Raw genomic sequence first — 27,296 nt, 5'->3', positions numbered from 1 at the left:
ATTTTTAATCCGATGGATTTAATTTAAATCTGTCGGATTAAAAATTTGAATTAACGGATTTTTAACGAATGGACTGAAATATTGAGATTCTGCCTTAAACGACATTAAAATTCCTTATTGAAAAAAATTCACACAATTAGATTAAAAGTGTCATTTTGAATAAGTTTAGTTAAGGAATGGAACTTGATTTAATATCTTTTAATAAACAATTCTTAGAGTCACCAAAGCATTTAAAACTTTTTTAAAATTCTAACGAATTTGCATAATAACGTCAGATTAATTTATATATTTTTTTTCTATTATTACTCTCATAATCTACTTCATCCTTAATGTCCTAAATTATTTGTCATCAAATTTCATCTCATAATAGTTTTTTTTTCTGCCCTACTGTCCGCCACTATGCAACGGACACATTCGATATGGCAGTTTTACAATAAAGTGTATTTTTTGAGGGACTTTTAATATGTAAGGTACATTATGGTATGTTCTTTGTTTTCGGTAGATTATATTAATAATTATTAAAGGGGGTCTTCGGTTTGAATAATTTTCATCTACCTCAATCTACCTATTTAGGTCTTTATAATTTATTAGCTTAACTTTTACGTGAGCATCACTACTTATATCCATAAATTACAATTCCTTTATTTTGAAAATTTATTCAAATAGATTTTATTAAAACCGAAGACCCCCGATCACTTATTAAGGAAATCAGCAAATTAAAGTCATTGGAAATGGTGCTGTGGAGTATTGGCAAGGACGAAAAAAAATTTAAAATGAGAATTTTTCGTCAAAAAACATTTAAAATATTTGCAAAATTTTTAACAGTGATTAAGAAGACTACATGGAGAGATTTTTCATTGTTTTTTTCCAAAAAACTTTTCTTTGCTTATCATAAATATTTCATTGAGAGTAGAGTAAGTAATTGATATAATTTTTTTTTTAGCGGCAATCAATTGCACATATAGAACATCTCTTAATTGCACTGAAATTCTTGTTGTATCAACTTATTCTTATTATAATTTAAATGATTTATTGAGCTGTATTTACTAAGGGAGTCATTCAAGAATTACGTCTGCATTTGATGGCATTTGTTCAAAAATGTTTCAAAACACTACAACAGTCAATAGATTTTAACTAACATTTGTATGGTTTTGAAATTCAAATTTCAAATAACCGTTAAATTTTAAATGAATTTTAGTTAATTTTTGACATTTACCAGATTTAATCTATGAATGTCCCCCTTAATTCATGTGCTTTAGTGAATACATCCTATAAAACTATTTTAAAATGGCAAAATAAAATATAATTTATATGAAAATAATTAGTTAAATTAGTTCATAAAAATAAATTAATCAGGTAATCAAAATTGAGCTCATCCTTTATGCTCAAAAACTTATTAAATATAAAAAATTGTCTTTTTTCATCAACATATCGTTCGTAACAAAACAATATACTAGATTCAAACAAAAAATATAATATAATTAATTGAGTCTTTAAGAACAAATTTGACTCAATAATTTAAAAATAATAATATAGAATATTGTGATGATTTATTAATAACTTTGGAGTAGCTGTCGTTGAGAATGATTTAGTCATCGAGAATTTCGAGAAATGCCTTTGGTACAAGACCTTTTAATAGACCTTGCTTACCGTGCATGTAGTCCTACAATAAATAATAACGACATTAGTGATTTATTAAGTCATAATTTTGTATTCTAACTTACACTATGAGGTGGAGTACATTCTGCCACAAAAATAACCTGAAATGTGGAAAAATAATTAAATTTTTTCATCTCCAAGACTTTTAACATTCAACGGTTTTTTCAAATTTGAATTTTTAACGGTTTTTGAAAGTTTAAAAATTTGAAAGCAAAATGAAATTTTTGGGATATTTTTTTAGTGAACAAATCAAGAGTTAATTTAAGAGATTTATAAAATGAATGAATACTGGCAGAACGCTACATTTGGGGATACAGATACAGATACAGATTCAGAAATAGAATCATCATATTTTGAGCCATTGGAACAACAAAATTCCAGTAATCAAAGCATCCAGCAATTTCAAACAAATTCAGAAATATCAGATTTAGAACCAGCAGAACAAACAAATTCCAGCCATCAGCAGCTTCGACCAAACTCAATAACAGCAAAATACCCAATTTTTTACTGCCATGTATGTTCAGCAGACTTTCCGTCATTTCCCTATCTCAATAGACATGTTAATTCAAAAAAGCATTTTAAAGCCTTGGAAATGGACGGACGAGGGAAAAAAATGAAACAAAAAAAACGTTATGTGAGGAAACGAGATAGACCAGAAACCCCAAATATTCCTAATTCGACTCCAGTGGAAATCTCAAATGTCCAAGTTTTGACACTAGACGAATTCCCAAAAATTCCTGAATTGACTCCAGAAGATGTCGAATTGCTTAACAACATCACAAACATTCCAGAGTTAGCCCAAGAAGATATCGAATTTCTTTTCGAATACGATGAAGAACAAGGCATAAATACATCAGAAAATACAACAAAAAATTTCTATGAAAACTTGAATTTTGACTTGGACATAGATGAAGAACCAGCGAAAAAACAAAAATTAACTGGTGATGAAGAAATATTTCAAGTTATTATAAACAAAGATCCAGTAATTGATGGAGAGTTTATTCTAGAAGTTCCAACAATTCAACATCCAGTTGAGGAAATAAGAGAAATCGTCATAGACCAAAGAAAAATTCAGTGCCAATTTTGTCCAAGGAAATTCAAACAACATCGTCATCTTGCACAACATATGACTGCCCAACACTCAAAGGATAGGAACTTTCGATGTGATAAATGTGGCAAGAAATTTCCCGATAAAAAATCACTCAGCTATCATTTAATGAGACACGCAGCTGATAAACCATTCGAATGCTATAAATGTAATAAGTCCTACTACAGCAAAATTGATTGGAAAAGGCACGTAACAAGACACGATAATATGTTTAATTTCAATTGTCCACTTTGCAAAAGGGGATTTAATCGCGCTGATCATTATCAGAAGCATATGTATAGGCATGAACATAATCCAAAAGGCATGCATATACCAGAAGTTTTAAAACTCAAATAACATATAATTAAATATATGACGACAAATAAAGAGACGATTTAATTAATTTAGAACGGTCGTTTTAGAATTCTTAAAATTTCAGGTACTAAAATAACGGTCAAAAAATATTTGAAAATTAACGGTCAAAAAATATTTGAAATTTAAGTTCAAATTTTTTTTGGAAGAGTTCAATTTTTTTTTTTGAAAAACTAGTAACCGTTGAATGTTTGACCCTTAAAATAAAAAATTTAAAAATTGTTCATAACTCACCTCATTAGCGACAAGATTCAATTCTGAGTTGTCTTTTGCATCATATGAGCATAAGACACGTGCTCGTTGATAGTGCAATCCTTCTGGCTGCAAATTGATGTTTCGATGTGAGTCAGCTTCGTCAGTCACAACAATTTCGTACTTTGGAGCGTCAACACTTCCTCCCAAACTATACAAATTTGGTAAAATTGTTTGATACAATTTTGATTTTCTTCTCATTTTTTTCATGTGCATTAATTAATGTTTTTTTATCATTTTCTTCATTACTTCATATTATTAGTTATGTTAGTTAGTATACATTAAGTAAAGTTTTTGAAGACGAATAAAATTCATGAAAAAATTTTCCCTAACATTAAAAACTTGACATTTATTTCTGATATGATTCTGTTATTTTTTGTCGTGTCAAAAAAATTATGTGTATAAGCCCGTAATAAGCATAATCGATCACAAAATTTTTCTTTTGGACATTAGTTTCCAATAAGCAATATTCAATTACAAAACAAAACTCACTGCATGTATATTAATAATAAGAACTAACTAATCTACCGCTTTGTGTTATTCTAAAAGCATTTAGCAATAAGCCTTTATGATTTACAAAAATTTAAGTCAATCAAGTCCGGCAAGCAGTAGAAAAATTTAAAAATATTGCACAATCCCAAGCACATTTTTGATGCATTATTATTGCTTAAAATTGGAGATTTTTTTTTTAATCTGGAGGATTTATTTTAATCTTAGGATTTAAAGAGAATTTAGTGAGTTTTTTGAAATTTTGAGAACCGTTAAATTTTTTTAAATTTTTGAAAGACGTTAGAAATTTTAAATATTAAAAATCCGTTAAAATCGTAAAGTTCAAAAGATTTTATGGAAAACGTCTGCAGACAAAAATGTGCTTTAGCCATCCATTTGAGCATAAATTTAAACATTTTATTGCATTTTCAACAATCTAAAGAAGTACAAAAAATTTATTATACAAAATATCAAAGTTCCTGCTTTGCCGATCATAGAAAAAAAAAGTATAACTAAAACAAAAAAGCTATAAATTATGCATTTATACGTTATGACTAGGTCAATAAGCTAGCAAGCAATGAGAAGTAGAGAATTTAAAAAATAGAATAAATATCAACACTGGTCTAAAGCAGATTTTAAAAAAAATAAAAATGTATAGTATAATGTGATAAGGATTTTGAGGGAAGTTCCATTTTTCGGGGGATATATTCATTATTCATGTGTATTAAACTTTTGTGATATTAACAGTCTCAATATGGGTGGCAAAGTTTTCATAGCCCCAGTTATCTTCAATGCTATCAACAATGTCGACGTCTTCACTGTTTATTCGCAATCTTGGTGTGCTTGGACGTGTGCTGTAATTAAGTTAGTAGTTTTCGAATGGATAGTCATAATTTAAAAAGAAACTCAGACAATAAGATTGTTTTTTTTGGAAAAAGAAAAAAGTTGAAAATTAAATTATAAAGTAGTGTAAATAGTCAAATGATAATTAATGGACAGCAAGGGGTCAAGCGTTAATTAATTTAATGTTTCTTCTTTTTTCGTTTCTTCGATTGGATTAACTTATTTAAAGAATTAGGGATTACATTCCACATTTAATTGACTTATATTTATATAAATTTGAACATCAAAGCACTTACAACATAAAATAAATTAGTCAATTCATAAATATGCTTGTTTTTTCAATAGTTCAACTCACCTTGCTAGTTCCTTCTGTAGTTCATTCATAATTTTATTGCACTGTGCAAAATATCTCACTTGAGACTCAACGAATGCGTGCAGATATCGTAAATGTGCTGACTGAGTTGATCCGAGACCTTCCAATAATAATTTTGTTATTTCCTGTTGACGATCGAATTCACTTTGTGCTACTCGGAGATCTCGTTCAGCCTGATATGAAATAAAATAACATTAGTAATTCCCATAAGAGTTTCTCAAGCATAAAATTAATGATTAAATTATGAATTAGCAATGAACTTTGTACCTGTTCAAGAGTTTGTTCAGGACTTAATCCATCCTTCTATATTTTCAATTTTTATGACCCAACACCCACACACAAAATATGTTTTTTGTTAGTATGATACATAAATTAATTAATATTTCCATAGTTAGCATATAAATGACAAAATATGTGATACATATTAGTAATGGGAATTAAATGAGTTAATATTAATAAAAAATTTCACTATTTCCGCAGTGTTACTCACAGATTGTGTTCCAATTAATGATCGAGCCTTTCTGACACGTGATTTTGCAGCATCTAGATCTAATCTTTTTGCCTCTAAGACTCCTTTTTCCTTTGTAATTGTTCGCATTTCTCCATCCAAGAACTTCTTTAATGGCTGTATGAAGCAAATTCCAGTATTTGCTATAAAATCTCGCTCACATTGACCAAGTCTCTGTTCAGCTTGTCCTGTCTTAATGAGAGCACTGCCATAAGCTCCATCACTTCCAAATGTACCACCAGCTTCAATCAAATCAAGTCCCAAATATTCAATATTTGATAGACGTTGGGGCTTTTTCTTCTCAATCTTCTCGAATATAAAATCCTCAACACGATTTCCGGGATTTGGAACCTAGTAATGTGATTGACATGATTATCAGTACATGTTATGGATTTATATGCATCATAAATTAAACTTACTAAAATTGCCTCAGTATCTTTAATAATTTTTTCAGTTAAATTTTTTGTAGCCTCTTGACGTTCAATAAGTGCTTCAAAGTTGCTATCATATTCCGTTTTATCATTTGTTAAATTAAGTTTCTCTTCGGTAAGCTGTAAAAAATCAAAGAAAACATGAACAGATAAAATCAATAAAATATTATGATTGGAAAAAATCATTTATTTACTTGAACAACTCGTGAAACTTGTGTTGATATTGTGGTTCCGGCCTCTCTCATCAGGTCCTTCACATTAAAACTCGGCAATTTCATATTCATCTTGAATAAACTTAATTAATTTAATATTTTTGATTTTTTCTCTGTTTTTAGTTTTTCTGTAATCTGACTGCACAGCAACCTTTGTAATTTAAAATAACGATTTTTATGAAATTCAAATATTTTATTTTTAAATTTTTATTTTCCGTTAAATTTTTGCATAAAAATATAATTCATTATTTGTGTTTACTTATTTTTCTTTGATTTTGGCCGTCCAAACACTTTTCCTTTATTGTGTTTATTAAGTCCAGCTCGGTTCTTAATCTTCTCTTGACTCGTCTTGCCTTTACCGATGCCTTTACCCTTACCCATTTTGCCTTTATTCATGGTCTTATTCTTCTGTTGTTTCGTAGCATCATATCTTAATTTCTTAACACCTTTCTTGCTTGTGTCCATGTCTAAATTGAATTTGGAACCACCCTTTCGTGGTTTAGTGAATGGTTTGTCCTTTTTAAATGATGATACATCCTCAACAGTTCTCAATTTCGGTATCTTATTTTGTGATTTTGACATTTTTGCTCGAGTTAATGAAGCCTTTTCTAAATCCTTAATTACCCGTTCGCGTGCCTGAGCACGAGCTGATTTCTCTAGTGGCTTCTTTTCCTTTTTGAGTTTATCTTCAATATTACGTTTCTTGAAAATATAGTCCTCAAGATCACTGTCATCGTCACCGCCGCGTTTTCTCTTCTTTTGCTTCTTTTTGCCTTTACTTTCAGGATCTTTTGGATTAATCGAAAGTCTCTCCTTCTCTTCCATTCTCTGTCGATGTGTTTGGAACCATTCACGTTTTTGTTGAACATCATCTGATTTCTTTGCTGCTAACTTCCTCTCAGTTTTACTCAATTGCTGTTCAGTTTGTGCCAACATTTTTTCAGCTCGTTCTTCTTCATAAACTTTAACAATTTCTGATTCTAGTGCCAATAACTTCTTCCTATATTTGTCAATAATTTCTGGTGGAATCATACGATTCTTAACTGGATTTACAGCATTCTTAATGATATCCTTAACAATTTTTCGCTCTTGTTCGCCTGCCAATGACACGGAAATACCAGCTTTACCTGCTCTTGCTGTACGACCAACTCTATGGATATAATGCTCTAAACTTAATGGCATGACGAAATTGATGACTGTTTTTACTCCAGAAATGTCCAAACCTCTTGCAGCAACATCAGTTGCAACTAAGACATCAATAAGTTCATCTTTAAATTGTTTAAGTGATTCCAAACGTTGAGCTTGTGACAAGTCACCATGCAATTCTCCAACTCTAATTCCCAAAAGTCCAAGAATAATTCTCAAACGATGTGCTGTCTTCTTTGTTTGGACGAAAACCATGCAGTGATCATGGAAAGTTCTGCAAATTAATGCAGCCAATATCGGTTCACGATCGCCTTCCTTGCCATCACGAATTCTTATGAATTCTTGACGTAAATTAAATGCTACAGTTTGATTATTATTGACGAAAATTTTAACAGGCTTATTTAAAGACACAGCAGCTAAATCCTTGACTTGTTCTGTCATTGTGGCTGAAAACAACATTGTTTGTCTAGTTTTGCAACAGCTGTTGACAATTTCTTTCATCTGTTCAGCAAAATATTCATCCAACATACGATCAGCTTCATCGAGGATTAAGACCTGAAAAATATTTGTTGATCGATATTAGTTTGGCTGCTTTTTAGGACAATTCAATTATTATTGATTAAATTTTCAGATTTATCGTTTAAAACGAAACTAAGTCACATCCTCTAACACACAAATTGTGTTTCAGAGCGCAAGGATAGTCATCATAAAATCAATAGTCAATTCTAAAATCAAGCCAAAAATTACCTCAATACAATCCAATGAAAAACTTGGTGTGTTCTTAATGTGATCAATCAAACGACCAGGTGTTGCAATAACTATATCTGGATTAGTTCTCAAAACACTTTCTTGTGCCTTTACATCCAATCCTCCAATAGCTAAACCAATATCAATGTTTGAAAATTGACACAATTGTTTTGTGACTTGATAAACTTGAGCACCCAACTCACGAGTTGGAACTAGGACTAAAACACGAGTTACTGACTCAGCTGTAAGTGGTTTGTACAGCAATCTTTCAATCGTTGGCAGCATATAAGCAGCAGTTTTACCTATAAATTAAATAATGCAGAATTAGAGTCAATCCATCAATAAATTTGAATAAAAACATACCTGTTCCAGTTGCAGCACAACCGCAAATGTCACGTCCGAGAAGTGCAACAGGAATTGTAGACGACTGAATAGGAGTTGGATGTGTAAATCCTAAAACTCCAATAGCTTTCATAAGTGGACGAGAAAGATTCATTTGATAGAAGGAATTCATGTCTCCATTGGCTTCAATCTGCTCATCAAATTCCATTTTATTGTCCTCATCATCAAAAATCTCGTCCTCAACAACTAGCTTCCGTTTCTTGCCCTTTTTCTGCTTTACACGTAAGTTATCATGCTTCAATTCATCATCAGACAAGTCAATTTCATCTTTATTGTCCTTTTCATCGGTGTCACTGTCATCTAATTCATTCTGTACATCATCCTTTCGTGATTTGATGACTCTGGCGATCTTGTCCTCAACTTTACCGCGAGTTCTTTTCTTGACAAATTTCATCAAATCATCCCAAGTATCTTTATTATAATCTGATGCTGTGGAAATGAATTTAAAACCTTCCTCGAAATATTTTTTCTTCAGTGTCTTCTGTTTTGTTGGTTGATACTAGGAAAAACATAAATTATAGTGTAAATATTCACGTGTTTGATAAAATTATATTTATTTCACTTACTTCAACTTCAACATCAGAATCCTCCGATAAATTTTCAATTTCCTCATCATCTTCTATTGTTTTAATGATGTCCATGGTCATTTCGGCTGTTAATTATGCTAGATTTTGATATTTTTTATATTATTCAAAATTTTATGTTTACAAATTCAACCGCATGGAAGAAACTGCGATTCGCGAAGGGGAAATTTGTAAATTCAAACTGAAAAAGTTCGTTATTATCTGATGAATTTTAAAAAATCAATATTAAAAGAATTAAAATCTCTAGTAAGCATTTTACTAACTTTTCTAATATTTTATTAAAGTAAATAAATTGATAGAGTAATGAAACGTATAAAGTGTCTTTTTAAAATCCAATAACACATGAAACATTTTGTTTTTTTGCCATGAACACTTATGAGAAATTAAGGCTTGTAAAAACTTGTAATGTGTGCATAATTCTGCAATTGCTAATGGAATGTAATAGTTAATTGAATGAATTGCTTTATGTTTGTTATTTTTATTCAAATGGATCCATGTCAAGCTTCTTTAGAAAGCTTTCAATTTCCATTTTCAGCTTTTCATTTGTCATTACTTCCGTTGTTGTCAGTTCCTATAATTACAGAGAATATAAACATGATTTATATTTAATAATTTAATGACATTTTATTTCTTACCATATTTGTCATGGGGGATGTTCTTTTGTCCTTTGAAAACCATGTCAAAATTGCCTGACGTTCATAACTGTAATTAACGGATATTAAAAATTCAAATTTTATTCCAATTATTTTTTTTTCATTAAAAATTTAACGGTCATATTTTAACAAAATGGAGACAAAGAGTGTGGAAAGATTAAAAGATTTCTTTGGATATGCCTTTAATGCAGTAAGTACGTCAATTTAATTAACTTAATTTAATTAATAATCATATAAATAACATGCTTAGGAAGGGAAGTTCCGCAAAATAGACAAAAATAGTGGAAAATTAACTGATGAACCTTTTGAGTATGAAATTTCGACATGTGATGCTGTAAATGAAGCTAATTATGATGCTTTGGGATTAATCATTAGAGATTATGTCTATGATTTATTAGAATTTAATGGATTATATCGCCATTATATACCAAGTGATGTTCCTAAGGAAGAAGCAGCATTTGTTTTTTGTACATTCGAAGAAATCCAGCCTATTGAAAAGTTGATGATAATTATTCACGGAAGCGGCTTAGTCACCGCAGGACAGTGGTCAAGATCATTAATAATTAATGACTCATTGGATTCTGGAACTGTAATACCTTATATCAAAAGAGCCAGGAGCGAAGGTTTTGAAGTAATAGTCACAAACACAAATCAAAATGAAAGAGACGAAAAACCTATAGTAGGTTCCGAAAATCCAAAGCAACATGCAGAAACTGTTGTGAAAGAAATAGTTTACAAGACAGAAGCAACCGAAATCGTCATTGTAGCACATTCGTATGGTGGAATTATTACATGCTATTTAGCAAGGAAATTTGAAGCTGAATTTAATGAAAATGTAAAAGCTATTGTCTTTACGGACTCTGTTCATCTTAAGAAAAATGTTACGTCTCGTATAGCGGAAGTTGGCGTTAATTTCGTCACTTCCAAATTGCCTGTCAATACACTACTTTCAAGGAAGGAAAATGAAATGGAAGAACGTTCTGCAGGAACTATGAAGCATGAATTGACATCATATTCATGCATCGATCATGCTTTTAAATTCATCAAAGAAAAAATGGCAGCTGAACTCACCTAAATCCGTCTTCTAAAATCACAGGATCTGTCATAATTTCACTCGTAATTGGACATACAAAATCCATTGGCACATCTTGATCACTCAACTGAAGTGTCATTAAAAGTGATCGTAATCCATTGGATATGTGTGAGTCTAAAGTAAAAGATCCTGTAAGATCCCAGATATGAACTTGCTTGTCATTGCTGCCTGATGCCAATATTGTAGAATCAGCCTTTAAATAATTAAATTTAATTAATGTTTTAATCATAGCAAACATAGAATTTAAAATTAAATCAATAAAAGTCTTACATTTATAGCTACACAGTTGACATAACGTGCATGTTCATCTAAAGTTTTCAGGCAATTTCCTTGCATGTCCCAAATTTTAATAAGACGATCCAAGGAGCCAGAAACTAATAATGTACCAGTTGCATTAAATTTAACTGAGGTAACCGACGATCCATGAGCTGTAAACGAGTTGACACATTCTGCATTCATATATGTCGTAGGATAAATAGTTGCAGTTCCCGAGAAATGTTGATGCATAGTCGTTGGAACTAGTCTAGAATACAACTTGGGAGAATCACTAGTCGTACTATTTCGACGGCTAGGTCTTGTGTCCTCAATTATTGTGTAGATTCGCCAGATCTTTATCAAGTTGTCATTTCCAGATGTTGCCAGTGTATATATTTTAGTGCTCAAATGAAGGGCTGCTTAATAAAACGACATAGTTACTCAAAGTAAGTAATTTACAATATAGACAGAACTTACGATCGAACCGAGTTGTCTTGCAGAAATCAGCATCCAAAATTCCCATGTCATGTCCATTGTCAATTAGCAAATCTGGTTCTATTTGCTCAGCTGTAATATATTCAGTACTATATATTTCAAATTACATTGCACAATATCTAAAAGTTACCATCAAAATCGGTGAAAAACAATCTGACATTCCCTAAAGTACATCCAGTCAGCATGATTTTTGAATCTTTCGAGAAAGTCAACGTCGGGACGCTTTCCTCATGAATGCCTTTAATACTTTTCATTAGTTTTTTCTCCTGTCCAAAAATGCAGATCACTCCAGTGTCATCAGTTGTCGCAATCAATGAACCATCTATTTCAAATGACATTTAAGTAACATCCAGTAAGTAAAAAAATAATAAAATTAAGTACCTGGACAGAATTGCATGTTTCTGATAGCTTCTCCATTTGGCTGATGAATAATGTCAACTCGTTCGCCAGTATTTGCATCCCAAAAGATCACAGTTCCATCAACAGATGAGCTCGCAACAACGTAACCCTAGTAGAAAAAATAACGGTAAAAAATTATTTGAATTACCGGTCAACAACAAAAGTTATTTCGCAGAACAAATTATTGAAATTTAAATGATTTAAGTGAAAAATCGATAGTTAGAGTGATGAATAATAAAGAAAGTGAAGTAAACTTCTTTCTACCCAATCCGCCGAACAAAACTGGATCAGGAGATGTTTCTCCTTATAAAATATTTGTAGTTATTTTATTAAAGGAATATTTAAGGAAAAGAGCTGAAGATGAGGAACTGGATGAGACAGGAGATAGAAATTTAACACCATCCATGCATTATTCAGCTGAATATCGTCGTAAATTTTACATGACATTACTTAAATTAACACAATTTTCGGATATGAGTTACAAAGATTTGTATACTCTATTGACCGGAAAGTATCGAATTTCAGACGTACATCTTGCTGGATTTGAAGGCACAATCAGCTTATTAAACAAATTAGGTATCGAAATACTGTTCAAATTATCAAAAACAATGGATGAATTAATTACCGATACGCAAACAAGGAATAGTACACCATTAATCCATCAATCAAGTGTCATGGGATTTTATTTTCGACGAATTCTTGTATACCTTGAAAAAATGTCCTTTCAAGACTTAATGGAACTACACAAAGAGACTGTTATTTATTATGAGAAGGGAATTAGAGCCATTTCATTAACAGATACAAATATCCCGCAAAAAGTCAAAGAAGAAAGCTTGCCGAAGCATAAATGGAACATTAAACAGGCAGAAATATTCATAACACAGCAGAGTGCACTACTAGAAAATGATGAAGTGAAGGCACTAAATCCAAAGAAGCTACAAAAGAAAATTGATGAAATTGTTCAAACTTATACGCCACTTTATTCCAAAGCATACTTTCTATCATATTTGAATAATGTTAGATTAAGAGACCTGCCGAACTCAATAGAAGCACTACATCGCTCATTCGACAGAATTAATGGAAAGCCAGGATGGGAAAATCAAGACAACAAGTCACACTTCCAGTATTCTTTATTAAATTTAGCCATTCTTCATACAATGTTTGAACAAAATGAAGAAGCTATGAAATGTCTTAAGGAATGTATAATGGTTGCACAAGAGAATGGTGATCGTGTATGTCTACAACTTGCTCAATTATGGTTGTGTCTATTGGATAAGCAGAATTTCCAATTGTGTGAGAAAAATATTGCAAATAAGACTGAAAAGACACTTGTAAGATCAGTTTCGCTTAATATCCAGTCACTCGTAAAGGTTGCAGCATTATCTGGATATTTGCCATCAAAATTATTTGATGTTCTTATAAAAAGTGATATCCTGAATTGTCAGCATTCCTTAATGAATTTAATATCAAACTGTATGGCTGAGCGTGCAGCACTTTGGAATCTTTATGGATGGCATGAAATTGGATCGTTGTGCAGCCAACTGTTGCTTAATTCTAATTTAAAAGTTATGGAAAGAACATATAATGGTGAAGGATTCTGTCAAGCTCTTTGTAATGTCTCTTTGTGGCTGGCAATGCAGGGAGACTTTCTAACAAGCTCATTAATAATTTCGAGAGTAAAGGAACGATTTCAAAGATATCCAATATCCAAAAATTGGATGCTCGTCGAATATTATGTAAATTCAATTCAATCAATTTATTTGGAAAAATGGAGTGATGCAGCAACAGCATGTGACCATATTTATCATATCGATCCAAATTTGAGTGTTTTACAGCGTGCAAATTTGAACATAGCCAGAGGAAATCGTTCTGTAGCTCTTAAACTATTGGACATACTTCTTACTAATAACAGTGATGACAAGAAATTATTGACACTTTATAAAGTTCGAGCTATGATAATACAGGCATTCTGTATGTCTGATTCTAATTCTATATCATCGGAATCACTATTAATTTTAAATAAAGCAGCAGTGCTTGCAAAAGAAAATTATTTGAATTACGAATATTCAATTATCAACATGCACATTAGTTATATTTTACTTAGCATGAATATGCCACAAGAAGGACTCCGTGTCATTAAATCAAATATCGAGAATATTTTATCAAATGGAGGAATTTACGACAAAGGAAAGGCAATATTTCTATTCAATCAATGCATAATCGCGTCTGAATCTACAAATGACGAGAAAATTGATAAGGTCAAGGAATTAAAAGAACAATTTGAATTGTCGATAGCTTATTTCACAAAGCTAGAGTGTTGGCGTAAAGTTAAAGCGGTTTACATGTATATGGCTAAATTGTACAATGAATTAGGAATGGTTGAAGAACGGAATCAATTTGCCTATAAATTTCGTCTAATTGTCGAGGAGCATACGAATAGCTCAAATGAGAATATAAACATATTTTACTGAATTTGGGTAAGTTGATTTTTAACGGCTAAATAGAATTTAAAAATTATGTAAATTCTGTACTAAAAATTTGAATTTCAAAAATCCGTTAAGTTTTTGAACTTTAAATATTTTGGACTAAATCCCTTTAAATCAAGTTTCTATGTTATTTAACATGTAATTTCGTTTAAAAAATGTCGTGGGCCACAACCTATCCATAACTTCTTATTAAATTGTTGGCAATTGAACACTGATTTGAGTATAGTCGTGCGTTTTCTTTATAAGTACATCCAAAAATATCTTGATTTATTTCACAGAGGTAAATGTTTGTTGATAAGAATCAAATTTAATTACGATAATTTTCACCACATATAAAGGCTATTATTACTATTTTTTTTTTTTTTTTTCATTTTTCCACAGACAGACAACAAGCAACTGAGCAGTATACTGATTATATGTAAATAGTAAAGGAAACAGCACGATAGGAGGACTAATTACAAGTCATTTATACTTACTTTTGGTGAGAATTCAACCTTTGTGACTGCATATTTATGTCCCAAGAATGGGGAGCTTTTGTCTTCTTCAAATCCTGATCCTGAGATCCATTTAAACAACCTCACTGTCTTATCACTATGTTAAATTATGTTATTAAATAAAAAGGAAATTAAGCAATTACGTGTAACAAAAATAATGTATTTATTAACTACCTAGATCCAGTAACGAGTAATGAATTTCCAAAGAAATCTATGCTTGTGACATCAGAATGATGTGCATCTATTCGTTGTAATAATTTTGGTGCTACAGACATTATCCTTTTATTTATTGTATTAAACTATTGCACATAATATTAACAATACGATAAATAAAAATAGACTAAAAAAAATTGGATTGAGTCACAACACAACGCAATTAAAGATAAATGAGCTGATAAGCTTAAAACACGTAAAATCACTTTTATTTTATTTTAGGCACTTTATATCAACGCTTAGAAATAGAAAAATAATTGAAAATAGATTTTAATAATTCACAAAAGTAAAACTATGGAAAAACTTTCGCTTGACGAATAAAAGCAGCTTTATGAAAATTTTTCTTCCGTCCGCAAGTAAATTTGCTAAGCATCTGAACAACCGAAAATGAAACACAACAGACTTTTTCGTGAAAATAAAAAGTTTTTCTTGTGAGAGAATTTTCACATTTTTTCTCTCACTTTTGGATTCTCTCCGGCATTGTCACGTTTCTTGTTCAAAAACATGAATATTACAGGAATATCCAATGTGAACGGCAACAAGTGGCATTTTTTTTTTAAAGAGACCTTATTTATTCATAGTTCTTGCAGGATATTTTATTCAAAAATTTCTATCATATGAATCAAAATCAAATATTTAAGTAAAAAGTATCAAGGTCAATATTGATTTTTTTCCAATTCCTTTACGGTGTTAAGCGTTTTGGATCGCGAGGGAACATGGAAGTCTTTCTAATATTATCCAATCCAAGATACAACATGACAACACGCTCCATACCAATTCCACCGCCACCGTGTGGAGGACAACCAAAACGGAAAGCTTCAATGTATGCCGCAATCTTTGATATGTCTGTAATTAGGAATTAAAATTATCATTTATGTTTGTTGTTGCCGTGCCGGTAATTTTGGTGATTTGACTTAAAAATTTAAGGATCTTGGATTAAAAATAAATCCGAACGGATTAAATTAATCCTCATGATTTTTAATAAATCCAATTAGATTCAAGTCAGCATTGAAAAATCTAGTTCATCAAAAACTGCATCAGTCATTAAATCAATAACAATATCTTACCGATAGCGTGATGTTTTGCACGTTCTACCAAATATTCAGGATCATGGATACGTTGTGCTCCAGATAAAATTTCTTCTCCGCGCATGAACATGTCATAGGAATTGGAATATTTAGGATTGTTTGGATCAGGCATTGTGTAGAATGGTCTAATTGCAAGTGGGAATTTGTCCAACATGTAAAAATCAGTATCATATTTAGCTTTAACTAAACGTCCCAAAAGTTTCTCATTCGGCGTTGATAAATCTTCTTCATCGTCCATTTCAATTCCTGCTTCGCGTAACATTTGAACAGCTTGATGGAATTCTAATCTCAGTGGTGGTTCCAAGAACTTGAATGGTTCAACATTATATTGCTGTCCAACTGCATTAATTTCATTTGCATAACTAATTGGAATAAAATGAGAAAATTATTGGTAAACACATTAGGAACTAAACGGAATTTCACAAAAGGTCATCAATTATCAATTATTCATCCTGAATGTCATTTGTCATTTAGCGATATTTTAAGATTTCAAATTTTATCAAAGCAATCCATATTCAAAATGACAGTTATTTCGATAAAATTCAAAATGACAGTTATTTCGATAAAAGTATGTCGTGCTAAAGTGCAGCAACATTGTGCAACAGACATTAAATTGCACTTAGAAAAGCAAATATTTATCCAGTTAGTGAATTATAATGAATAATATATCACTTCAGTTTGCAAAATGTTACAATTGACTTACTTGTCACGCAATCCTTTAAACATTTCAGTGAATGTATTTCCAATAGTTTCAAGAACTTCATGATAATGATATTTAAAGGCCATCTCTAAATCCAATCCAACGAATTCAGTCAAATGTCTGTGAGTATTTGAATCTTCAGCTCTGAAAACAGCTCCAACAGTAAAGACACGATCAAAATCAGCAGCAATAGCCATTTGTTTGTATAGCTGTGGTGATTGTGCTAAATATGCAGATTCCTTAAAGTAACTGACAGTAAAAACGTTAGCACCTCCTTCACTTGCCGCTGAAATAATTTTAGGCGTATGAATCTCGACGAATCCTTTGCTTGCTAAAATGTCACGGAATAATTTGCAAACTCCTGCTTCTAAGCGGAAAATAGCTTGATTTGCTGGTGTGCGAAGATCCAAGACACGGTTATCCAAACGAGTATCTTGATTTACACGAATATTAAGACTGTCTGGGTCCTACAATATTATTATGAGGCATTAAATCGGTAAATTTGGCAATTCAATGAAAAGTCATCTTACATCTTTCTTTTCTGGGCGAGCAGCATCTTCAATTTGTAATGGCAATTGAGCTTTAGCTTGTGATACAACATAGATTTCGATAGCATGTAATTCCAAATCCTTTTCAGTACATGATTCAATTTTTTGATCGACTTTAATTATATTTGCATGAATGTCAACAATACTTTCACGAGGAATTCTAGAATAAATCATGCATTAAGCAACAGCACGTGTTAATAGATTAAGTAAACAACTTACGATCCAGAGAATTTGACCATTTGCTTTGAAATGTTTTCATTGACACATATAAGGACTTGTACGGTACTCGATTGTTGACGTAAAACGATGAAACATTGCTTGCCCTTGCATCTAGAAGTGTGGATTCGCCCACGAACCCATACTGACGATTTTGCGCCTAGTGATTCACTTAACTGATTTACAGCAACAAAGTTTCTTTCTGTCAATTTCTCAGAAGACTGAATCATTTTGCTTGGACCGTACTTGCCCTTTGAGTAATCTTCACCAGATGCTTCATCTTGGTTGTCAGCTTGACCAACTTCTGATGCCTTATGTTCAGCTTTCTACAAAATTAAATGGATGAGTCATAAACAGCTATTAAACTTATTTTATGAATTAAATTACCTTTGCAGCTTTCTCAGCTTTTGCGGCTAACTTCTTTGCTGCCTTTTTTGATTGTGCTTCAGTATTAGTCTCTGCTTCTCCAGTTACCATGTTGTTTAACTGATAAGGATTAGGTGATAATATTTATTATGTTACAAAAATTGATAATAAGCCGAATATATTAAAATAACCAAAAACAAAAACTTATTGCATCATCTACTCAAAGTACAGGTCTAATATGCAGTAATTATATGCACTTTTGCGGAAATATCGACGAAAATGAGTTAGAAAATTGCAAATAGATAAAAATAGACTAAAATCCTTGTGAAATATGTTTTTAAAATTTTCACGATCATATTTCATGTTTATTTAGGGAAAATTGACAGGAAGTGGCTTAATTAATAGCTTATCGTGGAGATAATTGTACTTACATTCTATTTATGTGATGTCCTCAATTAGAAAAGGATTTTTTAATGCAGTAACTTAATTTCTATGGTCACTCTGCAAATTTTATGTACTCGTGGATTGGTTTAATAATTTGCCGAATATAAATGATCCAGCACCGAAAAAATTGTTCAGAAATATCAACTTTTTGATTGTTTATTTTCGAAATTTTCTGTAACACATGCCTTTATTTGCAATTCTATAGACAACGATGTGTCAATAAGCTCATTAATCACATTAATTAACTAAAAATTCATCCCATATTTCCGTTACAGATAATTTTGAATTTTTTAGTAGAAAATTCAAATTGAAACTAGAGTGCGTTTAGTACAGGGTTCATTAACTGTTTTCGTCACACAAAAACGATCAATTTCATTGTTTGAATCCGACAATCCCCTGTTACACAATTTGTGAACAGCCCAAGTAAGTGTACATTTTAGTGACTTGCATTTTGAAATATTAAAAGAGAAAAATTTTCGATTAAAACATAGTATAATTAACTAATAGAATCGTCAAAATGCCTGGAGAATATTCAACAACAAAAGTAATCATCCATCCGTTAGTTCTTCTGTCGGTGGTGGACCATTTTACGCGAATGAGCAAAATCGGCAATCAAAAAAGAGTTGTTGGAGTTTTGTTAGGTTGCTGGAAAGCGAAAGGCATTCTGGATGTCTCAAACAGCTTTGCTGGTAAGTTATCAACAAATTAATGTCATCATTTCATTAATTAAACAACTTTTCTTTGTGTCCTTTATAGTTCCCTTTGATGAAGATGAGAAGGATAGAAGTGTATGGTTTTTGGATCACGATTATCTTGAATCCATGTATGGAATGTTTAAAAAAGTAAATGCTCGTGAACGAGTTGTAGGATGGTATCATACTGGACCAAAATTGCATCAAAATGATATTGCAATCAATGAACTTTTGAGACGTTATTGTCCAAACTCAGTTTTAGTCATCATAGATGCTCGTCCAAAAGAATTGGGATTGCCAACAGAAGCATATATTGCAGTAGAAGAGGTCCATGAAGACGGCACATTAACAAAGAAAACATTTGAACATGTTCCAAGGTACTTAAACTCCTTAAATTAGTAATACATTAGCTAACTGGATCTTTTTATAAAAATTTATAGTGCAATTGGTGCTGAGGAAGCAGAAGAGGTCGGAGTTGAACATTTGTTGAGAGACATCAAAGATACAACAGTAGGAAGCTTGTCACAGAAGGTTACTAATCAATTGTTGGGCTTAAAAGGACTGAATTGTCAATTGCGTGACATCAAAGAGTATTTACTTAAAGTCGGAAAAGGCGACATGCCCATCAATCATCAAATTATGTATCAAATGCAGGATATTTTTAATCTCTTACCCGATATCAGTCATGACAACTTTACCGATACACTTTACATCAAGACTAATGATCAAATGCTGGTTGTTTACCTTGCTTCATTAGTCCGTTCCATCATCGCACTTCATAATTTGATTAACAATAAGCTTACAGAAGTTTGTCAAGATTAAATTCATATTTTCTATTGTCATTCAAATTATCTTTTCTCATTAATACAATACAATATTACAAGTGATCAAAAAGTAATTGATTTTATTGTATCTTGAAATTCCTAACTTGCAGAAAGCAGAAATAAACTTTTTTTGTTATGTACTAAAAATAACGGTCAAATTTTTTTTGAAAGTTTTACTTTTTCGAGTGTGTTCCGTAGAATTATTAAAAATCACAGAGAAAAAATAAATTTTAATTAATAAATTGGTTTAAAAGCATCACATTCAGCATTAACGAAGGTAAGTAGTCGTAATGACATCCAGTGTTTTCACAGAAAACAAATGTGAAGCCATAGAGTAAGGAAGAGAATGAATTTACGCAAATTTGTTTCAGAACACAGCATTATTACATTAATCATTAATTATGGCAAGTTGGGAGCCACAGGCTGAAGGATTAAATCAGATAATAACGCTACTAAAACAGAGCCAGTCGACAGATAATCAAATTCAAAGAAATGTCCAATTAGTAAGTCACATTTTCCTTGTTAGAATCTTCACTGGATCTTTTATGATTAACAAATTTTTTTTATTTCCATTAGAAACTAGAGGAACTCAATCGATATCCTGATTTTAACAATTATTTAATATATGTGCTCACCAAATTAACATCCCAAGATGAACCAACGCGTTCATTGAGTGGTCTCATATTGAAGAATAATATTAAAATACATGCATCATCTTTACAACCTGAAATCATTGAATATATCAAGAAGGAATGCTTAATGGCACTTGGCGATCCGTCGCCATTGATTCGAGCAACTGTAGGAATTTTGATTACAACAATTGCCAATAAAGGAGGAATTCTTAATTGGCCGGAGCTATTGCCTACACTTTGTGAAATGTTGGACTCACAAGAATATAGTATTTGCGAAGGTGCTTTTGGTGCTTTACAAAAAATTTGTGAAGATTCAGCCGAAGTCCTCGATAGTAACGAATTAAATCGACCATTAAACATAATGATTCCAAAGTTTCTTCAATTTTTCCGCCATTCAAGTCCAAAAATCCGTTCTCATGCTATTGCATGCATTAACCAGTTCATCATTCATCGTACTCAAGCACTGATGATTCATATTGATACATTCATTGAAAATCTCTTTCATTTGTCAAATGACGAGGATCATGAAGTAAGGAAGAATGTATGTAGAGGCTTAGTGATGCTCCTGGATGTACGAATGGATAGACTAATGCCACATATGAATTCAATTATTGAGTATATGCTTGTTCGTACTCAAGATAATGATGATACAGCATTAGAGGCATGTGAATTTTGGTTATCACTCGCTGAACATCCAGTTTGTAAGGAAGTTCTTGGTCCACATCTTCATAAATTAGCTCCTGTCTTAGTGAAAGGCATGAAATATTCCGAAATTGATATAATCATATTGAAAGGCGATGTCGAAGAAGACGAATTCATTCCGGACAGAGATGAAGACATAAAACCGAGATTCCATAAATCTAGAACGCATACAATTAAAGGAGATTCACATGCGACACCAAATGATGCTGATATTGGCGATTCAGACGAGGAGGATGATGGATTAGTTGACGATTCAAATTTAAGTGATTGGAATTTGAGAAAGTGTTCAGCAGCAGCATTAGACATTCTTGCAAATGTCTTTAAAGACGAAATACTTCCGATTTTGTTACCAATCTTAAAGGAGACATTATTCCATGAGCAATGGGTTATTAAGGAAAGTGGTATACTTGCATTGGGTGCTATCGCTGAAGGCTGCATGAACGGTATGATTCCGCATTTACCCGAACTTATTCCATTCTTAATCAACTGTCTAAGTGACAAGAAAGCATTAGTAAGATCAATTACGTGTTGGACATTATCACGTTATGCTCATTGGGTTGTCTCTCAGCCGCATGATCAATATTTGAAGCCATTAATTGAAGAATTACTCAAGAGAATTCTGGATGCTAATAAGAGAGTTCAGGAAGCTGCATGCTCTAGTTTTGCTAGCTTAGAAGAAGAAGCCTGCACCGAATTAGTTCCTTATTTAGGATTTATTCTAAAAACTTTAGTTTTTGCCTTTAGTAAATATCAACATAAAAATCTTCTCATACTTTACGACGCAATTGGAACATTGGCTGACTCTGTTGGACATCATCTTAACAAGTCCGAATACATTAATTTGTTAATGCCACCGCTTATTCAAAAATGGAATATGCTTAAGGATGAAGATAAAGATTTATTCCCACTTCTTGAATGTCTTTCGAGTGTTGCAACAGCTTTACAAAGTGGATTTCTTCCTTACTGTGAGCCTGTCTATCGTAGATGCATATCATTAATTCAACAAACATTAAATCAAGAGATTGCAAGTACAACATCACCTGGACATTATGATTCTCCAGATAAGGACTTTATGATTGTTGCATTGGATTTATTAAGCGGACTCGCTGAAGGCTTAGACATCCACATTGAGTCACTTGTAATGAGCAGCAATATTATGCAATTGCTTTATCAATGCATGCAAGATTCTATGCCAGAGGTAAGTTTTTAACGGCTTTTTAAATTTAAAAAATTTGTTCTAAAATTTAAATGTTTAAAATCCGTTAACTTTTTAAATTTTTAATGCTCATTAACTAATGATTTATTATATCTGTAGGTTCGACAATCCTCGTTTGCACTTCTTGGAGATTTGACGAAAGCATGCTTTCCGCATGTTCATCCATACATTTCCGATTTCTTACCTATTTTGGGTAACAATTTGAATCCCGAATATATTTCAGTTTGTAATAATGCGACATGGGCGATCGGTGAGATTAGCATAAAGCTTGGTGCTGATACAAAACCATTTATTCCAATGGTTCTACTTCAATTAATTGAAATTATTAAGAGTCAAAATACTCCAAAAACTCTTCTTGAAAATACAGGTAAAATATCACCGAAACACGTCAATCCTGACCTCGTTTTTAAATAATTTTTAATTAATTATATTAATTGTGCTTCAGTATGATTTATCTTGTTTCCAATTTGTGTATTTAATATGAATTCATTATCAATTATTTCAAAAGTTAATTTTACTTTTATTTTCGGTTAAATTTAGCAATTACGATTGGTCGTCTTGGTTTTGTGTGTCCGATGGAAGTTGCACCTTCATTACAGCAATTTGTCAGACAGTGGTGTGTAAAAAATTTATTTTGTTTAGTTCTATTCTTAATTCATTGTTAAGTCAAAAACTTTTATTTATGAAAATTTCGACGATCCTTTTATGCTGAATAATTTATTTTATGATTTAATTTAATGTTTAGGTGTTCATCGTTGCGAAATATTCGTGACAACGAGGAAAAGGATTCGGCCTTTCGTGGCATGTGTCAGATGATATCTGTAAATCCTTCTGGTGTGGTTCCCGATTTCATATTCTTCTGCGACGCAGCTGCTTCCTGGAGCAGTCCGAAGCCTGATCTTCATGAGATGTTGAAAAATGTAAGTGCTAATTAATTAACAACAATTTTCGAAATAACGGTTGAATTTGTTTTAAATAAGCAAAGTTCAGAATTTGAACTTTATTTTTTTTAATTGAAGCTTGGCTACGCTAAGCATTGATTAATGACTAATTTCAAAATTTCTCTCAATTATTATTCAACAGATTCTTCACGGCTTCAAGACGCAAGTTGGAGATGAGAATTGGCGACATTTTGTTGACCAATTCCCACCTCAATTAGCAGAACGACTCAATGCGATGTATGACATTTAAAATATAATATCTTATTCCATACATTTCTCATTAATAATGCTAATTCTTCAAATCAATCATTAACATACAAAAAACATTTAAATGTGAGATATAAATATTTTAAAGGAATTATCAAAAAAAACTTCGTGTTATTAGATGAGAAAATGACACATTTTTAATTACACATTTTTTCCTTTCTTTTACAAAAAAAGATTTAGAACAGAAATCAATATCCCAAAATTTTATTTACTCTTTTGATGACAGATGAACTTTTTTTAAATACCTACTTTATAAAATAATTAAAATATTGTTCAAAAGCTATAAAAACATAAAGAAATGATTTTTTTAACGGTAAAAATCATCAGACAATAGTTTCATTTTCCTAAAAACACAAGATAGACTTAACAATTTTCCCCTTCCTTTCTTTAACTAAAATAACTATATCAATTTAAAGTATTCAATGTGAATTATGATAAAGTTGAGCTGATATCTTTCTATGAAAAAATTAATTTCAATCTCAGTTATAGCTCAAGTGAATTATACATATATTGCATGAATATCTGTAAAGAGGCACACATATATATATTTTTTGCATAGCTAATGCATGATTCTAATATTTTGCATAAAATAAAAACATGTAGTAATAAATAAGCAAAAATTCGTAGGGTGAAGATAATTGAAAACCAACAGAAGTAACTTCCTTTAATTCCTTTGAGATATGTAGGTGTGTGAATTGTAGCATTAATTCAATTTTAAGGTGCAAAATGCTGATTTCATATCCGTATTAAAAATTCAAATTCAAAAACTCCGTTAAAAGTATTGTTCAAAAACATTCAAATTGAACCTCAAATTCTGTACTAAAAATTTAAATTCAAAATATTTGCTAAAAGTATTGTTCAAAAATTGAACCACAAATTCATATCAAAACCTGTACTAAAAAATTCAAAATATGAAAAACCGTTAAAAATATAATTACATTCACACATCTACAAATCTCGAACCCATCCTATCCCTCCTAATATTTATGATACTAATGAATTAATTTTTGAGGATTATATTCTATTTACTACTATACATGAAAATGAATTTTTTGATTATAATTATTTTTATTAAATAAAAAAAATTTTTAACGGAACCTAAACAAGAGAAACTCGCGCGTTCGCGTTCGTATATAGCCGCGTCCGTGAAAGAAACAAAATAATATGTGACCGTCGTCGTCGTCGCGGTGTCACATAAGACAAAAAAATTATTATGAAATAAATCGAGCTTTCATCGGAACTGAACAAAAAAAAATAATAATTTTAACGAGAAACAACAAGTATCAAGAAGTTTTGGTTTGAACAGATATTAGAAAATTAATAAAAAAAAAATGAATTAAAATTAGTTGAAGATGTAAAATTTTTGGTACTCTTTAGTATCATAGTGTTAATATTTTTTAGATACGCAACATGTAAAAAGAATTAATTTACCGATATAAAAAAAAATAATAAGCTTTTTCAAGATGAAAAGAAAAGACTGAAAAATTAATGAAAAAAATTCTCATAGTAACAAAAAAAAAAGAAAATATCTTAATTAACATTCAGTTACATTTTTTTATAAGCAATTTTCGGATAGACTCAATGACTTGTATTTAAAGAATGATTGTGAGAACGAGCTAGTAAGAATGAACAAGGTTAGTGATCAAAAAACTGTTTTTCTTTTTGCCAAAAAAATACACACACAAATCGCAATGGTTGACAAAAAGTTCAAAGTTATGAATGGATTATCTGAAAATTGTCTAATGAAAATTTATAATATGATCCAATAAAATAAAAAAAAGTAATATCTGTTCAAGCAAAGCATAATAATAATAACATATAATACGAAAATATGATAATACGAAAACTATAATACAGATCTATAATACTTTAGAAGGGTTTTTGATGAATGACAAGCTTTTGATCACTTTTTGGTGAATTGATACTGGATTCTGTCATGTAATGAAATGTCAATAAGCAGAGTAATTCTGGTTTGACGCTTATTGATGAGGGTGCTTATTATACTAGATAATAAAGCTCCCAACTATCAACTGCCAATGACAAATGTATCACAGGTTGAGGTGACCAGAAGTCTTTTTAAAGGCAACTGTCTGTCAAGTCTGGTTTAGTATATTTAATACAGTTCATTTAACTGCCATTTCCATGATGTGCTTCTCGGCCAGATAACCCTTCGAGTTGGGACAACCCTGGAACTGGCTGCAATTGGTCGACCAAGCAAGTGGTCAAAAAAAAAGATTTTCCCATAAAATATTCGAGCCAATTTCGATTTCTTTGAATGTAATTCAAATTGAATTCCATAAAATCAATAACAGCAACATCTAGCTTGCTCCATCCAATCGTATGTTATTTTTATCCCAGAGTGTACACTGTAAAGAGCTCAAAGGTTTGTCCTTGTCCATAATCCTGAATAATACAAAAATACAATCGTGCTAAAATAATAATAAATTACGTATAATATCAGAACAAATAATAATAACGAGAATATAATAATACGGAATCGATAATAATAAATAATGAAATAAATTGAAACAAATTTCCGCCGTTGTCGTGTGATAACTGAAAATGATCTTATAATTTAAAATAACTATACTTAAAAGGAACTAAATGATAATCGGTAAATCGCGTTTCGTGCTCAAAAAAAGAAAAACGTTGATAAAAAGTGGTGATATTTAATTGTGAACTATAGTCAATTTTCATTTATTTAAGAACATTTTTTTTCCCAATAATAAACTATTTATCGTGTTCGGGTCGTCGCGTTTAAGTTTCCAACATGCTGTATCATGTTGGAAATGCTCGTATCGCAACTAGTTATGTTAAGTAAATTTTAATTTTAAATGAAAAAAAAAATTGATTTTTTAAGCTTTAAAAGTTTATGTCGTAGATAACTGAATCGTACGTAGTACCTTGAATGTCCACCGGTGGACAAAAAATCCGCGAAAATCCGCGTTTAAACAAAGCGATATCATCGTCGTAAATATCGTCTTTAAACTCTTTTATTAATCTTGATTGATATCTAATTTAATTAAAAAGTTTTTCCCTTTTTTTAATTTGCCAACGAATATTTATTTTGAGATGATTTTTAATTCTAATTAATATTTTTTTACTTTTTGAAACAAAAACCCAAAATCCAGATAAAAAAAATTCAGAGACATAAAGTCACGCTATTTTTTCATAGAAAAAACAAAAAAAAAAAGTTTTAAAAAAATGAGATTTCCTTTGAAATACTTACTGACCTTTTTCCTCATGCAATAATACACAAAATTGTACTTTGTTGCTTTTTAAAGCATATAATCCATTGCTTTTAAACATTTTAATAAACATGACGAATCTGGACTATGAATTGGATTCATCATTTAAATTAATATTTAAAAACAAAATAATGGAAATAGAATTGTATGTAAGAATGTAGTAAATAAAGATGGAATAGAGAGAAAAGCTCTTGTTATCATGCCTTCATTTTCAGGTTT

At 31.1% G+C, this 27,296-nt stretch overlaps 8 protein-coding genes across 11 annotated transcripts; 4 read left to right on the top strand and 4 right to left on the bottom strand.

Moving 5' to 3' along the window:
- Positions 1 to 319: 319 nt before the first annotated feature.
- On the bottom strand, positions 320 to 6,366 carry EndoB (SH3 domain containing GRB2 like, endophilin-B). 4 transcript variants are annotated; one of them, XM_070646905.1, is made up of 8 exons: positions 6,209 to 6,366; positions 6,003 to 6,134; positions 5,566 to 5,934; positions 5,343 to 5,378; positions 5,058 to 5,248; positions 3,353 to 3,521; positions 1,725 to 1,760; positions 320 to 1,663 (listed from the first exon to the last, which is right to left on the bottom strand). In XM_070646905.1, exons 1-8 carry the CDS (start codon positions 6,296 to 6,298, stop codon positions 1,589 to 1,591), a joined length of 1,098 nt encoding a protein of 365 aa, XP_070503006.1. In that variant the 5' UTR covers positions 6,299 to 6,366; the 3' UTR covers positions 320 to 1,588. The 4 variants fall into 4 exon arrangements, with proteins under 4 accessions (XP_070503006.1, XP_070503007.1, XP_070503008.1 ...); XM_070646906.1 differs by lacking the exon at positions 5,343 to 5,378; XM_070646907.1 differs by lacking the exons at positions 320 to 1,663; positions 1,725 to 1,760; positions 3,353 to 3,521 and adding an exon at positions 3,561 to 4,713.
- Positions 1,921 to 3,150, top strand: LOC139095524 (uncharacterized). The gene has a single exon (XM_070646902.1). The coding sequence runs from the start codon at positions 1,937 to 1,939 to the stop codon at positions 3,101 to 3,103; it is 1,167 nt and encodes a 388-aa protein (XP_070503003.1). The 5' UTR covers positions 1,921 to 1,936; the 3' UTR covers positions 3,104 to 3,150.
- A 51-nt stretch (positions 6,367 to 6,417) lies between the features above and the next one.
- Rs1 (Dead-box helicase Rs1) lies at positions 6,418 to 9,252 on the bottom strand. Its single transcript, XM_070646878.1, has 4 exons — positions 9,088 to 9,252; positions 8,483 to 9,020; positions 8,120 to 8,421; positions 6,418 to 7,927 (listed from the first exon to the last, which is right to left on the bottom strand). The coding sequence occupies exons 1-4, from the start codon at positions 9,166 to 9,168 to the stop codon at positions 6,482 to 6,484; spliced, it is 2,367 nt and encodes a 788-aa protein (XP_070502979.1). The 5' UTR covers positions 9,169 to 9,252; the 3' UTR covers positions 6,418 to 6,481.
- A 104-nt stretch (positions 9,253 to 9,356) lies between these two features.
- On the bottom strand, positions 9,357 to 15,575 carry LOC139095520 (WD repeat, SAM and U-box domain-containing protein 1-like). The gene is made up of 9 exons (XM_070646898.1): positions 15,155 to 15,575; positions 14,963 to 15,077; positions 11,983 to 12,109; positions 11,732 to 11,923; positions 11,584 to 11,673; positions 11,122 to 11,522; positions 10,830 to 11,044; positions 9,741 to 9,807; positions 9,357 to 9,676 (listed from the first exon to the last, which is right to left on the bottom strand). The coding sequence occupies exons 1-9, from the start codon at positions 15,253 to 15,255 to the stop codon at positions 9,584 to 9,586; spliced, it is 1,401 nt and encodes a 466-aa protein (XP_070502999.1). The 5' UTR covers positions 15,256 to 15,575; the 3' UTR covers positions 9,357 to 9,583.
- On the top strand, positions 12,157 to 15,299 carry ida (anaphase promoting complex subunit 5 ida). The gene is made up of 2 exons (XM_070646880.1): positions 12,157 to 14,477; positions 14,868 to 15,299. The coding sequence occupies exon 1, from the start codon at positions 12,228 to 12,230 to the stop codon at positions 14,469 to 14,471; it is 2,244 nt and encodes a 747-aa protein (XP_070502981.1). The 5' UTR covers positions 12,157 to 12,227; the 3' UTR covers positions 14,472 to 14,477; positions 14,868 to 15,299.
- A 185-nt stretch (positions 15,576 to 15,760) lies between the features above and the next one.
- AspRS (aspartyl-tRNA synthetase) lies at positions 15,761 to 18,702 on the bottom strand. The gene is made up of 7 exons (XM_070646893.1): positions 18,543 to 18,702; positions 18,133 to 18,231; positions 17,749 to 18,071; positions 17,512 to 17,689; positions 16,985 to 17,448; positions 16,261 to 16,643; positions 15,761 to 16,039 (listed from the first exon to the last, which is right to left on the bottom strand). The coding sequence occupies exons 2-7, from the start codon at positions 18,220 to 18,222 to the stop codon at positions 15,876 to 15,878; spliced, it is 1,602 nt and encodes a 533-aa protein (XP_070502994.1). The 5' UTR covers positions 18,223 to 18,231; positions 18,543 to 18,702; the 3' UTR covers positions 15,761 to 15,875.
- Positions 18,703 to 18,902: 200 nt separating this feature from the next.
- Rpn8 (regulatory particle non-ATPase 8) lies at positions 18,903 to 20,141 on the top strand. The gene is made up of 4 exons (XM_070646915.1): positions 18,903 to 18,978; positions 19,063 to 19,244; positions 19,312 to 19,624; positions 19,688 to 20,141. The coding sequence occupies exons 2-4, from the start codon at positions 19,073 to 19,075 to the stop codon at positions 20,067 to 20,069; spliced, it is 867 nt and encodes a 288-aa protein (XP_070503016.1). The 5' UTR covers positions 18,903 to 18,978; positions 19,063 to 19,072; the 3' UTR covers positions 20,070 to 20,141.
- A 100-nt stretch (positions 20,142 to 20,241) lies between these two features.
- On the top strand, positions 20,242 to 27,264 carry Tnpo (transportin 1). Its single transcript, XM_070646871.1, has 7 exons — positions 20,242 to 20,348; positions 20,443 to 20,574; positions 20,648 to 22,603; positions 22,721 to 22,988; positions 23,162 to 23,237; positions 23,367 to 23,541; positions 23,705 to 27,264. Exons 2-7 carry the CDS (start codon positions 20,473 to 20,475, stop codon positions 23,810 to 23,812), a joined length of 2,685 nt encoding a protein of 894 aa, XP_070502972.1. The 5' UTR covers positions 20,242 to 20,348; positions 20,443 to 20,472; the 3' UTR covers positions 23,813 to 27,264.
- The last annotated feature ends 32 nt before the right edge of the window (positions 27,265 to 27,296 follow it).

This window comes from Chironomus tepperi, unplaced genomic scaffold, assembly GCF_022539635.2.
Source record: "Chironomus tepperi strain 1889 unplaced genomic scaffold, CSIRO-AGI_Ctep_v1 contig_364, whole genome shotgun sequence".
In the NCBI taxonomy this organism is placed as follows: Eukaryota; Metazoa; Arthropoda; class Insecta; order Diptera; family Chironomidae; genus Chironomus; species Chironomus tepperi.
This window is presented reverse-complemented; position numbering and strand designations above follow the sequence as displayed.

Excerpts from the sequence above, each read along its gene's own strand:
- Rs1 (XM_070646878.1), bottom strand. The coding sequence starts at position 9,168 with ATGACCATGGACATCATTAAAACAATAGAAGATGATGAGGAAATTGAA. Across the intron at positions 9,021-9,087 it reads ATTCTGATGTTGAAGTTGAA|TATCAACCAACAAAACAGAA; the intron begins GTAAGTGAAATA and ends TGTTTTTCCTAG. Across the intron at positions 8,422-8,482 it reads TTGTGCTGCAACTGGAACAG|GTAAAACTGCTGCTTATATG; the intron begins GTATGTTTTTAT and ends TTTAATTTATAG.
- EndoB (XM_070646905.1), bottom strand. The coding sequence starts at position 6,298 with ATGAATATGAAATTGCCGAGTTTTAATGTGAAGGACCTGATGAGAGAG. Across the intron at positions 5,249-5,342 it reads CTGAACAAACTCTTGAACAG|GCTGAACGAGATCTCCGAGT; the intron begins GTACAAAGTTCA and ends ATTTCATATCAG. Across the intron at positions 1,761-3,352 it reads TGAATCTTGTCGCTAATGAG|GTTATTTTTGTGGCAGAATG; the intron begins GTGAGTTATGAA and ends TCCACATTTCAG.
- LOC139095520 (XM_070646898.1), bottom strand. The coding sequence starts at position 15,255 with ATGTCTGTAGCACCAAAATTATTACAACGAATAGATGCACATCATTCT. Across the intron at positions 12,110-14,962 it reads AGGTTGAATTCTCACCAAAA|GGTTACGTTGTTGCGAGCTC; the intron begins GTAAGTATAAAT and ends TTTTTCTACTAG. Across the intron at positions 11,674-11,731 it reads GTTTTTCACCGATTTTGATG|CTGAGCAAATAGAACCAGAT; the intron begins GTAACTTTTAGA and ends AATATATTACAG.
- ida (XM_070646880.1), top strand. The coding sequence starts at position 12,228 with ATGAATAATAAAGAAAGTGAAGTAAACTTCTTTCTACCCAATCCGCCG.
- AspRS (XM_070646893.1), bottom strand. The coding sequence starts at position 18,222 with ATGGTAACTGGAGAAGCAGAGACTAATACTGAAGCACAATCAAAAAAG. Across the intron at positions 17,449-17,511 it reads CTCGCCCAGAAAAGAAAGAT|GACCCAGACAGTCTTAATAT; the intron begins GTAAGATGACTT and ends ATAATATTGTAG. Across the intron at positions 16,040-16,260 it reads TGCAAAACATCACGCTATCG|ACATATCAAAGATTGCGGCA; the intron begins GTAAGATATTGT and ends TCCTAATTACAG.
- LOC139095524 (XM_070646902.1), top strand. The coding sequence starts at position 1,937 with ATGAATGAATACTGGCAGAACGCTACATTTGGGGATACAGATACAGAT.
- Tnpo (XM_070646871.1), top strand. The coding sequence starts at position 20,473 with ATGGCAAGTTGGGAGCCACAGGCTGAAGGATTAAATCAGATAATAACG. Across the intron at positions 22,604-22,720 it reads TGCAAGATTCTATGCCAGAG|GTTCGACAATCCTCGTTTGC; the intron begins GTAAGTTTTTAA and ends TTATATCTGTAG. Across the intron at positions 23,542-23,704 it reads TTCATGAGATGTTGAAAAAT|ATTCTTCACGGCTTCAAGAC; the intron begins GTAAGTGCTAAT and ends ATTATTCAACAG.
- Rpn8 (XM_070646915.1), top strand. The coding sequence starts at position 19,073 with ATGCCTGGAGAATATTCAACAACAAAAGTAATCATCCATCCGTTAGTT. Across the intron at positions 19,245-19,311 it reads TGTCTCAAACAGCTTTGCTG|TTCCCTTTGATGAAGATGAG; the intron begins GTAAGTTATCAA and ends TGTCCTTTATAG. Across the intron at positions 19,625-19,687 it reads ACATTTGAACATGTTCCAAG|TGCAATTGGTGCTGAGGAAG; the intron begins GTACTTAAACTC and ends AAAAATTTATAG.